Source organism: Candida theae, assembly GCF_024610275.1.
Source record: "Candida theae strain CBS 12239 chromosome Unknown scaffold32, whole genome shotgun sequence".
Taxonomy (NCBI): Eukaryota; Fungi; Ascomycota; class Pichiomycetes; order Serinales; family Debaryomycetaceae; genus Lodderomyces; species Lodderomyces theae.
In genome coordinates, this window is record NW_026261367.1 from 64,877 (window position 1) to 82,531 (window position 17,655).

Genomic DNA, 17,655 nt, shown 5'->3' on the forward strand with positions numbered 1-17,655 from the left:
CCCCTTTCTCTTGTCAGAGTTTTTCTTGCAACAACTTCAACATTGGCAAATCTTTTGGAGTTCGAAAATACATACGTTCCTGAATTGGCGTGCTTTTGTTAGACACAATATAGCGATGACAACTACAGTTGTTCTTTCAAAGGAAATCACCCATGCAATTTATGAGTGAGTTTTATTTGGACAAACAGGGAACCGTTCTTTTATTTCGCGCTAATCAAAAATTCTATGAAGGGATTTGATTAGTATTCAAAAGTGGTTTTTCGCTATGAAATGCAGTTAAATTTGATTTTTAACTCCGAATTGAAGTCTTTCGGTTTGTATACTAGAGCCATTATATTACTCGTCTAGGTTAAAATTCTTTGCCTTAACCACGAATGTTCAATTGACATTTGCAATAGTTGCAATACTGTTCATAGATGTAATAAAAAGTTTGTTAAATGCGTGTATAATGAATTACTTGTAGTTTCTGTTACTCTGACTCTATGCTATCCCAGAAGAGGTTGATCCATATGTCTCTGTGGATTAATTTGGAACAGTTAGTTGAAATGAAGCAAGAGCCTGCTCACCAAATAACTTTGTTGCTTGCGCAATCAATGATTTCGAACCTTATATCAGGAATACTTCTTGGTTTAGGTATTCATCATTCACCTAGTGGTATGATGTATACATGAAAAGAGGTAACTTCATTGAGGTACACTTCTGACATAAAGTGGCAGCAAATACTCTACTTTGGATAAGAATGTACAAGGTACTAGATGTACAGGTGATTCATAGAGTACTGTCTACTTTCAGGATATTCCTTTCGGGTTGATCTTTTCGTTCAATGCTGTTGAATTTTCCATGGGTAACCTAAATTCTGAAAGATCAAGTTTCCCGATGTTGTGGAAGGAGTATAATTGGCTTATAATGAATATTAAAATCGTGTAAACATTACAGAATCATGTAGCAGCATTAGACTGTAAGTAGTGATACAGAATCAGCGTTCAATTCTTCTGCGGGGACCACCAGAGCTTCTCCAAAATGTTGTCACTGAGAGCTCCGTAAAGTGTTAGAGAACTTCGCTCTCGCAGAAGACATAGGAAAAGTTAAACGTGCTCGCAAAATAAGTGAAGAAACCCCTTTTTTAAAGATGGCCTGTGTTTAGATTTAAAGATTCTTTGATCATTAAGTCTAGACTAGAGAAAAATGTTCGACTGCAACATGTTTTGCCGATAGCCTTTTGAAGAGTACGTCGCATGTCCGGCAAATAATTAGCTTTATGTTCATACAGGAAATAACCTTTTTGTGGTCCGAAATTGCAGATAGCTGACCAACCTCTTGAAGTGAAAGCAATGGGCACGTTCTGTATCTCATCCAGTGAAGCACGTTTATGCGATCTGCAATATGCCAATGTTGTGATAAACGCGATATAAACAACATCAACTTTGCATTTTGACGTTTTGGTACATTTCTCATCCCAATTGAGCAAGAAAGAAAACAACACACAAAAAAAGTAGAACTATCTCATCAACATCAACAACGTTATATTTGATGATCTGTGGGTTATGTATGAAATAGTACACATACACATATATGACACGCAACAGTAACCTACTTTGTACTTGCTTCCCCTTTTTGTGTCTGTCAATTGTGGTTACAGGTGAACAAATGCGGAAAGCCAAAAAAAAAAATAAAAAAGAAAAAAAATCCAACAAAATATACCGCCTCCACTTTTTAGTGTAAAGTATATATATACTTTACTTCGTGGTTACACCATTGGTTATGAGCCACGTACAACTATAAAAGTCAAAACAAAAAGAGTCTAAAACCAGCACTGCTGGGGAGGCAATACTCTTCCGACGTGAGAAACCAATTTGTATCTTCTACAGGCAACTTTTGGCTTATAGAAAAGAGCGCCTCAAGATGCTAGGTACTGAAATAAGTATGAGCTGTTTATTCGAATGTCCCATAAAGTACATTGACATGAAGTGAAAGTTGAGGTAGAAATTTACATCTCCAGCATTCTCCACACTAAAATACACAGATGGCTCTAAACTTAAACTTTATTGTGCATATAGTCTACTCCGCTTTCTCCCTATCCATCCCTCGTACTTTGAAAACATGCAGTCTTCTACTGTCAGTCGGCATTTCTAGAAATGTGTCTCTATTTTAGTATTCTTGCTTCTGGTTGTTTTAACCAATATGGCACTACATGGCTTGCAAAGACAAATAGAACACAAAGAACAGAAAGAAAGAAAAAAAAAAAAAACAAAATTAAAGACAGTTACAACAATACAAATACCACAAACTCGTAAATAAAAAATCGACGATTTTAATAACAAAAGAAAAATAAAAAAAAAGAAAAAAAAAAAAAACAATAACAAACAACACGCAACAATTTTCTACAACTAGCGTGTCTTTGTCTTGAACATTTATTATCCTCTACTTTAATCTTGTTGCTAAACCTAAATCGGGAAACTTTGTAGACAAAAGCAAACTAACAAGGAAAGCTCATAACCATTCTATTTTGGATTGGACCCAACTTTTGATGCCGTGACGCTTGTACGGGAAACTGTAGTGTAGATGAGAATATAGAACACACGTGCGGATAATGGAAGGAAAAAAAGATAGCGTTATGGTTCTTCTTCCGAGTCGGCATAAATCCGGGTTCAAGTTAGTAAAACGTTCCGCAAGTGAGTGAACGAAGTTCCATTCTTGCAAATTTCGTTTCGAAAAACTTCGCCTGCTTACAGCACTCTCCTACCATTGTTTCATACAATGTATTTTTCAGGAACCAATCACTGTCTCACTAGCCCAGATCAACTTGGAAAAGCATTAAGCCCCCGTGATGACAACTAATCCTATGCTTGCTGTATTGTACAGTGTAGGTAGTGTGGGTAACCACTGTCTGGTTGAAGAGTCTGCTTTAGGAAGGCAATCCTGTATATAACTACGCTCCAAAAGAAAATTCTGTCACTAACGAATATACAAAAGAGTAACATTACACAAACATAGTCTACAACAGTTAGTAGTTAAAGCAACCAGCAATAATTACATAATACACCAACTTTGTGTAATACCACGTAATTCAAAGCGTACTTTGACTGCAAACTATAATCAACTCTTCCGCCAATCGAACTCAACAACCAAAATAAGAAAAAAAAAAGACCTAGTATTTTCAATTACTGTGTGTGTGTGTGACGTTAGTTCCAGAAGAAGTACAAAGACAAAGATGAAGACAATAGGACAAAGCTTCTATTTTAGATCAAGAAGCTGGCTACTTGCTTTCACACCGATGCAAAGATCAAAACTCTAAAAATACACAAATTAATTTCAGTTACACACACACACTCTCTCTCTCTCTCTCTCTCTCTCTCTCTCTCTCCAATATTATGTCACGTCACCCAGGCGTAAATGTTCCATTACTTCAGAGTATATAAATAGTCAATTGAAATTGATCCCTTTTTTCTTCTAATTCTTGATCAAATTTTCCAAATCATCCTATTCCAAAGTTGTATACACCAACACACATTCGTTTTACCAGCATAGAAATAATATCACTCTCATTCAATCCTTTTCAAGCTAATAGAAAAATACCCCCTAGTCAACAAAAAGTATACACAATTTCAATTATGAGAATATCGTCCATTTCCACCATTACTGCTATACTAGCAGCCGCTGCTGAAGCTGCTCCAGTCATCTACACCAATTACATTACTGCCGACACCACACACACCAATTGGGTCACTGTTACCACTGGAACTACCACCAAAACTGGGTTAACCACAATTTACGGGCCACCACCTGGTGCCGCAACCACTGCTGCTACAACCTCATCTACCTCTTCATCGTCAACATCAACATCAACGTCGACTCCAGCCACACCAACCACCAGCTCAAGCTCAAGCTCAAGCTCAGTACCTACTACTGCTACTACCTCGACGAGTAGCTCTTCGTCAGCAGCACAGACTTCTACTTCATCTACCAGCTCAGCTGTTCCATCATCAACTTCAACCACCTCATCACCAACCACTTCCACATCACCTACTACCTCATCAACCAGCTCACCACCAACCACTCCAACCACTACCTCCTCATCCTCCTCTTCTTCTTCTTCCGCCCCAGCAACATCATCCTCAAGCCAATTATCAACCCCATCCACCGACACCGCATTCGCCAACGAGATCCTCGGCGCCCACAACCGAGTCCGTGCTCTCCACGGAGTCCAAGACTTGTCCTGGAACGATACCTTAGCCGCCTACGCCGCCCACTACGCCGCCACCACCTTCTCCTGCGACAACGTGCAGCTCGTGCACTCCCGCGGGCCATATGGAGAAAACTTGGCTGCCGGTTACGTTGGAGGTAATGCACCAGTTAATGCATGGTACAATGAAATTGAGCACTATGATTATTCCAACCCAGGTTATTCGTCAGCTACTGGCCATTTCACGCAAGTCGTTTGGAAAGCTACTTCGCAGGTCGGATGTGCTTATGTTACTTGTAATAATGCTTGGAGGCAATACACTATTTGTGAGTATTCGCCAAGAGGTAATATTGTAGGAACGGATTATGCTACTGGAAAGTCATTGTTTGAGGAAAATGTTCTCCGTCCAGTTTCAGGCCAAGTGCAATTGCAATGAAATGACAAAAGAGCCGTTTCCTGTCCATCGTGTGATTAATCATGAGTAATCCTTATTTTCGGTATAGTTTAGTTTTTCCTTTATTTTTTGTTCGTATTGTTTTAGTTCCACTTGTTTTAGTTAAAGACATACATACTGTATTGCTCCCCAAATTTTGCAATATCCGCTGCATCCATCTTTCAAAAACTACTGTCTACAAATTTCTCACTTAAAAAACTAATACTCCATAAGATTCTCTCTAGATACCCCTATAGAACTACGTTTTTTATCCACTTTAGTTTTTCAAAACTGAAGCAAATTGACCTTTAGATGGCTTAGCTTTAGATTTTTCAGCCTTGGCAGATCCCAATTTTTCAGCAGAGTAAGCCTTGGCGTAAGGGTTCAATCTCAACAAGACTTGTTTGTTCTTCAATGGGTTCTTCTTCAAGACGTGGCTCTTCTTTTGGGTGGATTCACCAGCTGGTCTAACAACAGCTTGGACTTCAGCAGAGTTGATCAATCTGGTAACGTCAGTGTTGGAGATAATGTTAGCTGGCAAGGAGTAGTTGGACTTGATGGACTTGGTGGATTCAGATCCGTAGATGGAGTCCAAAGCTTCAATGGCAGATTGGGTCCAAATGATAAATCTACCCAAATGAGCACCTGGAGCCAATTGCAACAAACCCAAGTGCTTGACGGATGAAGTTTCAACACCTGGAATGTTTCTCAAGGCCTTAACCAAACCCTTGTCTTCACCGTAGACAACCAATGGACCTCTTCTTTGAGTAAATCTTCTTCCTCTCAATTTACCCTTACCGGCTCTCATCTTCTTGGACTTGATAACCTTGACAACGTCCTTGTGAGCACCAACAGCCTTCAAGATAGCAACAGCTTCCTTAGTCTTTTGGACTGATTCGAAATCGTTAGCAACAACCAATGGCAATTCCTTAACGTTTTCAACTCTGTGACCTCTAGCCAAAACCAAAGAGGTGACAGCAGAGGCAGCAATAGCAGAAGCAGTGGCGTAACGCTTTTCGTTGTGGTTAACCTTGACGTGCCATCTTCTCCAAGTCTTGGTTGGAGCAAACATACGACCACCTCTACACATGTTACCAAAAGCAGCTTGACCAGAACGGTGAGTACCACCACCACCAACTCTTGGAATACGGGCAACAGCTCTACCGGTACCCCATGATTCAGCTGAGGTTTGGTGACCGGCGTTTTCAGCAACAGCATAGGCTTGTCTCTTGTTCTTGTTGATTCTAACAAAGACAGAGTGGACAATGTCTGGTCTGACTGGGGCAGAGAAGACTGATGGCAATGGCAACTGGGTGGTTGATTGTTCACCTTGAACGGAGATGACAGAAACTTGTGGTCTTGATGACATTATTACTTGTGTGACTAACGAAGTGATGAATGAGAAAGAGAAAGAAAGGAAGGGAAAGGAAGGTGAAAAGGGGAGGTGAAAAATTTTTCACTTCTCAACCTCAGAGAGAAAGAAAAAAAAAAACACATTCGTTTTGAGAAAATGTCGTGTGCTAGGTTCAATTCATAATCAACTACATGCAGGAATTCGATGCAGACGCTTTTCCAATCTATTATTGAATTGAGATTATACTATACAAAGACTCTAGACCCTTCGTCTGTAGCCCCCTGCCCTCTTCTCTAACAACACGAGTTACTTTGAGCTTGTGCACGTTTAGGTCTATTCAAGTCAACCCCACCTGGTCTTCTTCCTCCAGCTTCCCCATGCCTCGATCTATTTGCATTTGCAGCAAGTGTTTCCTCCACTGGTAGTGCTCTACTTATAGCTTCAAAAAGATCCACTACTCCATCACCATTCTTTGCTGAACACTCCGCTTTGATGATCTTGAATCCATCGCTTTGTAACTCTGAAATGTATTCATCCACCTCCTCCAGTTGCACTTCTCTATTATCTTGCAAATCCACCTTGTTCCCCACCAAGGCCACCACAATCTCGCTTGGTGCTTGTTTCTTCAACTCCTTGATCCAGTCTTGGGCTTTAGCAAAAGAATTGCGACTAGTGATATCGTACACGCATAACGCAGCATTGGCATTTCGATAATACATGGGTGCTAGTGATTTGTAACGTTCCTGGCCTGCAGTGTCCCATATTTCAAATTTGACAGTTGTTTGTGATTCCGGTATTGTGATTGATTGAGTTAAAAATGCAGCTCCAATGGTGGATTCTCTAGCGTCGTCAAATGTGTTTTTGACAAATCTGTGTACGATGGATGATTTACCAACTGCACTTTCACCTAAAAGGACTAGTTTGAATTGAACAAAGCGTTGTGCAGATGTACCTTGTTGTTGTTGTTGTTGTTGTTGTTGTTGTGTTGACATTGTAAAGATCAAGGGGTGGATATAATGGGTAACTGATAGTGGCGTAGTCTTTTTGAGATGGTGGTGAGAATTTGATATAATATTAAACCTGTGTAATGCTTGTAATGAGTTAGTTATGTAATAGTGCTGTACAAAGTAACTTGTCTGTTCTATTTCCCCCCTGTTGTATGATATGACGATGATTTATCGTTAGTAGATTGAAACTCAAGCAGGTGCTTTGGACGCTGGCTAAGATTAAGTTGGTTTTTTTTTTTTCTGTTGCGTTTGCGTAGTGTTGTTCAATAGAGAGAGAGTGTGTGGCTATATGCAGGCAAAGCCCTTAGTCCTTCTCACTCCAAACAAGTGGTTCCATTCAGTGTGTGAGAAAAGCTCATTCATGATGTGAATTCAAACATCTAGTAAGGTCATACCCTAATGAAAGTCTTGGAATTCTTAATAATTTACAAAAGTTTGCAAGTGTACATCATTTATTGTAGACACTTGACATTTTTGCAACAAATTTAGGTAAATTAATTCTCAAATCTAGTAAACGCTGAGGTTATTTTGAAAAGTAGGATCATTAACATGACCAATGTCTCTAATTGCTCTCTTGAGCACTATATTGTTAATTTTTTCAACAAAGATCTATGATACTTAGTGTATTTACAGTGTAGATTGAAATACGAGAAAGGGATCTTCACTGTTAAAACTTTTTCGGCTACGAACGACTGAGGCGAGTTTCTGCATAGTTAAAAGTGCCAATGTTTTGTGTTCACTAGCTTTATCATTTAACACTGTAAACGCCGTCTATGCTTGTACTTGTAGCCTTCCACTGGAGTGTATACTTCTTATATGCATGTGTACCTCTTCTCAATTTCTCTTTCTTCTAAAAAATATGATAAAGTTGATACTCTCTGGTTATTTTTTTTTTTTTTGATTGTATAGAAGAACCTTTCCCCCACCTCATGACATCATAATAAACTTCCTGAATTTACGGCTAAGAACTCCGTTCAAAAGCCGAACTATGATACAATTAAATCAACTACACATGCAAGTTTGTTTTTTAGCAATTACCAAGTAGAAAAGCTATCTCAATCAGAGGAGCGAGGAATGAGTATGATTGTGTTGTGTTGTGTTGTGTAGTACTGTGTTTTTTAGTACTGTGTTTTTTAGTACTGTGTTGTGTAAGTACTGTTTTAAAAGAGACTCTCTTGGAGAATTTACCTCGAGTTTGTTAGAGTATTTGCTAAGTGCGTGTGGTTTAGGAAGAAAAAGACAAAGACAACAAACAAACCAAAAAAACAAAAAAAAAAGAAAAAAGAAATTTTAGAAAAAAAAGAATGAGAAAGAGAGAAAGAGAGAAAGAGAGAAAGAGACTGACTGGCTGATTAAACTTAGTAGACACATATATACACACTCACTCATACGCAAAGAAGAAGCCCAATACAAACATAATACCCTACCAGTCGACAATTCTACTTTAGTCTACAGTCATTCATTAACTCAACTACAAGAAGGGATACAGAACTTAATCTCGTATAAAGTAACTAAAACCAACTCACTCAGGAATTCATAATCAAGGTTGTGTGTTTATAGTGCCAGGCTTTGCATTGAACCATACCAGCCACCACCATTACGTTAATGCTAATGACACAGCCATGAACAAGGTATCCAAAGACGAAAACGATCGGAGATTTATCGACGCAGTGGTGAAACGCATTGAGTCGTTACTTCCGTTCAGAACTGGCCACAGTGTTCAAGAAGTGGAGATTGATGCCCAGTTCATAACATCAAAAAGGATATTGTTGGATTTTCACTGTAAAAATGGACACATGATTTCGTTGATTGTTACATCATTCACGTCATTGCTACAGACAATCAACACAGAGGCTCAAAATGCAAGACTTAAATACAGAGACGAGAAATCTAGATCCTCAACATTACTAGTCTGCAAGACCTTGGCCGAGATATTGAAAGCCAATTGGGATAGAGAAACAACTTTTTTGGATGATAAAGATATCTTGAGCAACTACTCGCGGTTTTACTACTATGAACCTCCGCAACCACTAGATCCATCCATAGTGCCTGAAGCTTTGAGCTTTTACATTAATCTCATGTCTACCGGGGTGGTTAGAAAGGTACTTTCAATGGTGAGAAATGAGAAAACAATGACAAATATAGCTGTTGCGAAGGAAGAGCAAGACATTGCAAGGGAAGATCAGCCAATGACCCATCTGGAGAAGGTTTTCAGTGCAATTTCCGAAATTGACTCGTATATTGAAGTGGTCCTCCGTTTCATATCCACTGCCAATCCAGATGACTACTACAAGTATATTCAAACAAGGCTTTACGCCTACTCCGACAACAATCAAACCATACCGCTACCGACGATTCAAAAATATTGCCCAGTAATGAAGTATGCTTTTTACTCGGAAATGAATGCATTGACTTTTGCCGAGGAATCTTTGAAAACTATTTCGTTTATCAAATCAAATACATGGAAACAAGTGTACCTTTTCTTCTTGGCCACGAGTATCAAAGATCAATCGCTTTCCAGAGTAGGCGATTATTATGCCTTGGTAGACCCCAACAACTTACGTCACGCAACTGCATTGAAACAACTTTTTGATTCGGCAATGTCAGTATTTGAGGACAACTACACCCTAGTCTCTTGTGCTCCTTACATCTTGACATGCTTTCTGACCCTTTGTGTTAGTGATTTCGCAGAAATGAACTCAATAAAGCCATTAAACAAATTGAAATTGGCATTCAACAAACGACTCAGATTCCTATCAACAATACTCAAAGATGCATCAAACAGTAGCAATTTGGAAAGCTTTGACGCACTAATAAATATATTCCACTTGGGAGCGAGACTTGAGACTAGTAATTTCAGGAAACATCCAGTTTTGATGTTCAGTTTGAGACACTTGGATGAGGTTTTCCATCAGTTGATAAGATATGAAGAGGTCCATCGAGATAAATTGGTTACTGATGAAGAGCTTGCCACGAAACGTGATTACTTGTTGGTGAATTATTACATTGCTGCTGTTATTCTTCGGCCGGAAAAATATGCCAAGATCATTATTGAACGCTACAGGCAATCCGAAGCTGATATGAGAGTAAATAAGCTTTTTGTTAAGTTGGTTAAAGGGTTGGCGGAGATTGAAATTGCCAAGGACATTTTCCACTCCTTCGTGTTGCAATTCAGGACTACTTTAAAATCGATCATGTATGGTTCATTAAAGATACTACGTGGGTATGGAGAACAAAATATCAACGAATCGTCCGACTATTCTTCGTATTCGTCGGATGCTTTGAGTATTGATGAGAACGAAATCAAGGCTAATCAAGCAACAGACTATGCTTTTGGCCAGAACAAATCAAGTATTGACCATTATGCAGAAGCATTGTTTGACAAATCGCAACCGTCAAAAGATGACAGATTCAAGTCGTCAACAGCAATCTCATTGGCATCTTCAAACTCATATAATTTCCGTATTGTGAATGGAGCAGAAGAGATTGTTTCTGATATTTTTTTGATATTTGCTGCTGCTCCTGAGCTCTATTTCAATGACGAGAAGTTGATGGATGACTCAAACTTGGAATCCACACCCTACAGCCAGTTGTTAAGTCTGGTGGTTGAATTTTGTCATAATGCTATCGTCCCCATCAGATTGGCCTTTAAAGCGAACTGGATAGTCGATGGAAATTCGCGATTATTTGATTCTGCACGAACTTTATCCATGCAAATGGTGACACTCGGAAACAAAATCGAGACTGAACGCACGTCTTTGTCCACTTTTGCAAATTTCACCATTTGCAACTGCATTGTTCAATCAATTTGCGAAACATGTCTAGGTTTAACTTTATCCAACCCCAAATTCAAATCGAGTTTTTTGTTCTTGATCAACTTTTTGCATCAACGTGATAAATATAGTGATTTCGTTCGGTCAAATGCAATTATTCTCGACCACAAGTCACGTGAATTGTATCAAACATGTGGTAAAATCATTCATTCGGTTGAAAAAGTTTTACTCTTGTCCTTGTGCACCCATGATGTACAATTTTACAACTACACAAAGCAAGGAATCAAGTGGTACATCAATGAAATTCACAACAACAAAGTATTGTACAGGGCCCTGGAAATTGAAGATAATCAGCTCGAACTTTTTGAGAAATTAAGCAATGACGATGGAGTGTTTACCGGGTTTGTTTCGTTGCAAAAGAGACATCGTAAGATTCTTCGTGATGCCAAGCCCACGAAATCTTTGTACCATGTTTGGTTGATTATTTTTTCAAGATGGAACCGGGTTTTGAGAACAAACGACCAGATTAATGAAAACAATTTGATATTCCGTCATTTTACCGGATTCTTGGTGTCAACATCAGGGTGTTTCATGTCGGCAAACACCACTGGTAGTGGTACTGATGAAATTCATCAGAGAAGTAGTGCACACATTTCCGACTTCTTTGACAAGTGCATTGACCTATTGAATTCGTCGGATTTGGTTGTTCGAGTAATTATAAAGGATACGTTGTCGAATGAGTCGCATTCTGACGTTTATCACCTTATTGCAACAAAGCTCATGGCTCGTGCGAGTGCCTATGCTGAGGAAAAATTTCATACTGAAGAAAGTGTTATATTTTTGGAAGAGGCAATGATTATAATGAGTGCAATGATCAATGTACACAATGATGGTGCATTGTTACTTTCATCTTTGCTTCCACATATCTGCCAGTTTTTCATCACCTTCATTGACAATGTTGTCGACATCACCGATAAGTTTAGATTGAAGTTGAGGTTTTGTAAATTAGCACAAGCGCTCGAATTAGACAAGACCAATTCCGGTTTGCATGGCGCGTATAAGCTTCGTAACTTTTACGCAAAGTCCATGTTGGAGTGGTTGGAACAGATTATGATTATGGATGAAGATGTGGTTGATAATAGTCTTCTGGAGAGCAAGACGTCGGAATTGATTTATTTGAAGATGGATTTCGCGATACATTGCGCGAAAAGTTTAAGTCTTCAACTTGAAGAGTTGTTACTTGAAATACCAGATGGTGTTAAAGATAGTGAGGTTAAAAAATACAAGGACATTGCTTTTGGCAATTACTTTTCCATCTTCTACAAAATCATTCAAAAGTACACAAAGACATCGTCGTCGGATAGATTTAAGCACAAGTTGCAACAGGTGACTGATTATGTTTTGGCTTCTATTACAAACTTGCTTCAATATGATTCTGATATTGGAATTCAGTACTTGCTCCCTATGGGCTACCATGAAGACAAGAAAATCAGGGCCATTTTTTTGAATGTTTTTGCCAGTATGTTGACGTCAAAGACTGTGAAAAAGGGGGATGAGGAGTACCCATACCAGTTGGTTGAGCAATTAGTTGAGGAGACTGAAATATTTGGGTCAATTGCTGAATGTGCGTCAAGCTCCGAACACAACCTTTTAGCATCTTCATTGTTTGGTGTGTTTTCATATACAAACAAGTTGGACAAATTGTTTACTGTTTTGCTCACTGATGAAGTTGCCAATTTGACACGGTCAACTGATTTGTTTCGAAGAAACTCCACTTTAACGAGACTACTTTTCAATTTCACTCAAGATCATGGGTTGGAGTACTTGAAGAGGGAATTGTTTGCCGTTATTGAAGAAATTGTGAAGGAGGATGTTTATTTTGAAGTTGAGAAGCGAGAATCAAGTGAAGATTCAGCACTATTCATCACTTACTTGGGAAGACTTGTTGATCTGATTGTTGGCTCTTTTGATGCGCTTCCTAATGCATTCAAATTTGTTTGCTCTCAGATTTACCAATCGGTTTCATCGAAGTTTGAAGATTCTGCATTGATTGCAGTTGGATCCTTCATCTTTTTAAGATTCATCTGCCCTGCAATAGTCAGCCCCCAACAGTACTTTAAAATTCCAGTGGAGAACTCCAAGACTAAAAGATCCCTAATGCAGTTGGTGAAGGTTTTGCAGAATATGGCGAATGGTACTATAAGCACGATCAAATGGCCTGGTTTGGTTGACGTTGGAGAGATTTTGAATGGATTCAATCTTCGAATTAGAGAGTTTTTGACTAGGATATCCACAGTTGAACTCATGGAGTACCCGTTTTTACCGAATGCTGATACAAAGCCAATTGCTGAAATAAGATACTTGCATAAATTCATCTACGTTTACTTTGCACCGATTAGGATGAATTTCCTACTTGGGAAATCGGCATTTAGTGTCAAGACGTTGCACGAAAGAGTCAAAAAGTTTAAATCATTTGACTTGGTGGTGATGAAGTTGGGCCAACCAAAAGCGAATGTCCGCTTGCAGTTAGCATCCAACTTCAGAATCTTTGATCCATCTAGCGGCGATGGCGAGGAGCTCAAGTTTAATGACTTCATGACGAAACTGTCGTTGAAATATGCCGATACACCACCCGATGCTTTGAATCTTATACAATCGTCGATATTCAAGGATGGAACGCCTGTTGTTGTTGTGAACCTTCGTAGATTGAAATTCCGACCAGATGACATCAACTACCTCGTGTACAAGCTACTTGAAACCGCTTCTCAGATTTGGGAAAACAAGTTTTACCTCATTTACGATTTTTCAGAGTTTTATTTTTTCAAACTGGAGGCGCCTGATGAGTATACCCATTTGGTATCATCTTACGCACCAAAGCAATTTTTTGCCAGCTGCTCACGTGTTTACTACTTCAATGTTCCAAGAACGGAGTACACCAGCTTGATCAAATCAATGCAAAGTTTGAGGAAGAAGGGGTCTGATTTTGGAACCAAGATTTACATTCATTCGTCGATCGATCCAGATAGCATTGTAAGCAACCTTTGCTTGGATGCAGAGACTGTCTCCATTAGTCGTGATGCGAAAGTTACATATAGGAATGTGATGTTGTACGAGCCATCGATTGAGCGATACGAACAGGTTAGCCTCAGGATAGGACGCAAGTTTTTGACTGTTTGTTTTAAAGAGAGTGTTCAATTCAAAAGTGCTTATTCAGCCATGGATAACTTCACCCCATTGGAGGTTCACAGATTGACAGATTTGGTTAGATGCGAGGTATCCGACTTTACTGGAGTTGAGGATGAGTTTACAATTTACTTCAAGCATAATGAGCCAGTGACGTTTAGATCACCCAACCGGCTTGAAATTTTGCGGTTCTTGTACTTTACAACTTCCAGATTACCAAGAGATACTTCATTGTTGGATGCGGAAAAGGACTCTCGTGCTGAGGCGCACGTGATGCATTGGTTTGGACGATTGTACAATATAGTATTCCAGGGATTGCTTAGCAATGATGCTGGAGTGAAGTCATCGGCAGCTGTGTTGTTTGGATCTTTGTCCTCCTATTTTGGAATTGATTTTGGCATCAATGAAGCTCACGCCAAGTACTTACCTTTCCCTACCGATGCAACGGCGATGGTTGTGTCTGTGTCCAAGCACCTATCAATCAAGTTCCCCGAAATGACATACAGGTTTTTCAAAGCTTATTTTGACAATTTTGAAAAGATGGACTTGGAGACCCGCATGAGTTCAGTATTGTATGTGGCGCCTTGGATAAACAATATTTACGATTACGTTTACTCTCAAAGTGGATTTAGAGGTCCCGACCGGGTTGCAGAATTGATTAGACAATTTTGTCGTCTCACAATGATCAACAAGAATCGAATCCCGTTCACCAACGACTACATATGGAGAATTCTTTTCCGCGAGACGAGATTGGTTTCATCTTTGGTTGATGAAGTCGTTGCATTTGCAATTGACAGCAAGAATGAGGGTCCTGAGTGGTCATTCATTATCGCTGTAATTACCCCCTCTGTTGAAGTTTGCGGTGAGGTGATGTCGAGATTGCAGACGGCGATCAAATACGTTCTCACTACGGATTCTGCAATTGCTTCACAATCAAAACTATTTGAAATCACCGTTTTGATCAAAATTTGCTCATCCTTGTTTTTCAGCTCGTATGCCCTTGCAAGATTGTATTTGGCAGACGTTATCTTTCTTGTCACCTTGTTTATTGACAATGCTTACTTGGAGGTGGGTGCCGACTTGAGAAATTTAATCATTAGTACAGTGCAATCGTTTTTGCACAAGCCCAATTTGACAAGTCATCAACAGGATGTCATCAACAATACAATTGAATATTTCACTACTCCTCGAGCTAAAATGTTGTTTGGCATGACGCGAGAAGCAAAGCCCCTTGCTGATATCGGTCAGGCTTTCAATCGAATCATTAATTTTGAAGTTTTATGTGATTACTTGAATGAGTTCATTGAGGTGGTTAGTACTTCTGATGATAAAACGAATTGGAAAGCGCGATGGTCGTCAAATGCCATCGATGTTGCCTTCAACAATTTCTCGTTGTTTCAGGATAATGCAATCTTGGTTGTTGGTATACTCGCAAAAAGAGGAATCACAGACTCTGTTGCTTGCCGAACTATCAAATTAGTAGCTCATGGCGAGTTGAGGAGGATTGATACTGTCATTTGTGTTGCTGTTTCAGCGGCACGTATCATTGAAGGATTACCTAGTGACTCGATGCTACCGCCAATTTTGATATGGTCTCAATTGTGCTTTGCTTTATTAAACCAGTCAATTCTTTATCAATCAGCCACGGAGAACTTGGTTGCTTCTATGGTCAAGATCATGGGTCACGACGATTACATTGCAAACGCGTATACACAAAGACAATTTTTGGAACCTCACTTGTCGGAATTTGAGGAGAAGCATGGCATCTGCATTACGGAGAACAATTTTCGAGTCTACATATTCCAGATTTTTACACGGGGACTTAAAATATCTCAGTACAGAAACTCATCTTTGAAATGCATCAAATCTTATGTCAAGAAACGTTATGAGCTTTCGCGTGAGAAACCAATTCCTGATGATCCCCTCTGGGGCAATGCCCATGCCTACCTCGTGATGTTGTATTTGTTTTCGGATACAAAGGAGTTTGAAGAGTTTTTGGATGAGTTGGACTATGTTTATGAATCTTTCAACTTGAAGAATGGGCAACGGATACCAATTTTCTTGTTGGAGTTCTTGGAAACAAATCAAGAAGCGTCGAAACTTACCTTGTTGCAATTGGGAGGATTTTTCGCAGATGAGAAAATTATTGACGTTGGGTTCAGAATGAAGTTTATCTCCATTTACCACTACTTGTTGAATCATAATCAAGAATCGGCATTACTTATATTCCATTTAGTGGAGCTGGCATTAGCTCGGGATTTGGCAGTTGCAAACTCGTTGGAGGCAGTGGAGAGTATATCTGGAATTATCTTTCAAGTGTCTGAGATCGAGGACTATAGACCAGAGAGCTACATTGCAAGCATTGACGATATTATACGGTCACGGAGTTTAGTTTTTTTGAACAAGATGGATGATTTGCAACCAGTTGAAGCTATTCTTGATGAGGAGAGTGTTTTCAAGCAAGAATTTGATAAGGATATCAAAGCTATTCAATTTATGTTTTACAGAGCTGCATGCACTTATATTGAAGGGTTGAAGTTGGAGGATTGAGATGAGAGGAAAGACGTGGGGGTGAGAAGTGATAAGATGAGAAGGGAAGAAGGAGGGACTGGAATTTATCCACTTTGTGCCGGGAGAAATACTCGGTTTTTATAGAGAAATGGGTGGTTGAGTCCTTCCCACTGTATACGATTAATGAATCAATGATGTACATTTATCAATAAAAAAAAAAAAAAAAGAAAAAGTCTTAGATAACTCTATTTTATCAGCTTTGCAAATGCCTCAATCTGATTCTTCTGCAAGCGGTATAGTAGCATCGTGGCTCTTGCATCTTCAATAGGGTTGTGTACTCCATTCTGTATATCCAAATCTAAAAACTGCTTAACCAATTTTTTCAACCCAGGGGTTCTTCCAGAAGACACTGCTCTAAAAGGTGGGAAGGTACTCGTATCCCTCGTTAAGGACTTGGGATGGGTCAAACACAATTTATCAAGATCGTTCTCCAAAGCGTGACCGACTAATACTCTATCTTTGAGTATTTCCTCGACTCTAGCTCTCGCATCGTCAAACTTTATCGCAAATTGCATATGCCAGGGTGTAATTCCTGAAACCCACGTTCTCCAATCAGTAACGCGCAATCTGGGCTGTACGTACTGATCCAAAACCACATGACCGTAGAAGTTAACAATTGTAACCCTAGCGAGATGTGATAATCGTCCTTCCCCCGCGCCAACAAACTCACAGTCTATCGCTACAATTTTCCCGAGCTCTTTCCTTCTATCCTTTTCAGATTTGTTGATGGTGTTGTCAGTCGTGGGGATATTTTCCTTCTTGATTTCGTTGTTTCCTATCGTGGTCCAAAGTGTGAATTCCAAGGGACTGGCATTGATGAACCCATCTTTGTTCACTCGATTGTGTTTCAATTGAAGGAGGTGTTTATCATTCTTTAGGGAATTTTGAATGTGGTCCTCTTTGGCTTTCGTGTGGGACTTCTTCTTCTTGTTGTTGTAGTGTGTAGTGTTGTTATTGTTGTTGTTGCTGCTTGGCTTAGATATTTTGGAACTGAGTTGCTTCCAGTTCAGTGACAAGCCAGCCATAACTCATCAATGTGGACAGGTCTGGAATAGCTGTCAGCTAAAGTGTGTGTGTGTGGGGGGGGGAGGGAGGGGGTGAGACTAGTAACTTAATGGTGAAAAAAATGGAACGACAAGTCAGTGTGGTGC

General features: G+C 39.5%; 5 protein-coding genes across 5 annotated transcripts; 2 read left to right on the plus strand and 3 right to left on the minus strand. All coding sequences in view use genetic code 12, as the record gives it.

The window, feature by feature from the left end:
• Positions 1–3,611: 3,611 nt before the first annotated feature.
• Positions 3,612–4,619, plus strand: RBE1 (sterol-binding protein; the record flags this gene model as incomplete). The annotated part of the gene is made up of 1 exon (XM_051750305.1): positions 3,612–4,619. The coding sequence occupies one exon, from the start codon at positions 3,612–3,614 to the stop codon at positions 4,617–4,619; it is 1,008 nt and encodes a 335-aa protein (XP_051610368.1).
• A 274-nt stretch (positions 4,620–4,893) lies between these two features.
• RPL4B (60S ribosomal protein uL4) lies at positions 4,894–5,985 on the minus strand (the record flags this gene model as incomplete). Its single annotated transcript, XM_051750306.1, has 1 exon — positions 4,894–5,985. One exon carries the CDS (start codon positions 5,983–5,985, stop codon positions 4,894–4,896), a length of 1,092 nt encoding a protein of 363 aa, XP_051610369.1.
• A 278-nt stretch (positions 5,986–6,263) lies between these two features.
• YPT52 (Rab family GTPase) lies at positions 6,264–6,962 on the minus strand (the record flags this gene model as incomplete). The annotated part of the gene is made up of 1 exon (XM_051750307.1): positions 6,264–6,962. One exon carries the CDS (start codon positions 6,960–6,962, stop codon positions 6,264–6,266), a length of 699 nt encoding a protein of 232 aa, XP_051610370.1.
• Positions 6,963–8,599: 1,637 nt separating this feature from the next.
• Positions 8,600–16,483, plus strand: IRA2 (Ras GTPase activating protein; the record flags this gene model as incomplete). Its single annotated transcript, XM_051750308.1, has 1 exon — positions 8,600–16,483. One exon carries the CDS (start codon positions 8,600–8,602, stop codon positions 16,481–16,483), a length of 7,884 nt encoding a protein of 2,627 aa, XP_051610371.1.
• A 206-nt stretch (positions 16,484–16,689) lies between these two features.
• Positions 16,690–17,529, minus strand: KGF57_001134 (putative 3'-5' exonuclease; the record flags this gene model as incomplete). The annotated part of the gene is made up of 1 exon (XM_051750309.1): positions 16,690–17,529. One exon carries the CDS (start codon positions 17,527–17,529, stop codon positions 16,690–16,692), a length of 840 nt encoding a protein of 279 aa, XP_051610372.1.
• Between the last annotated feature and the right edge of the window lie 126 nt (positions 17,530–17,655).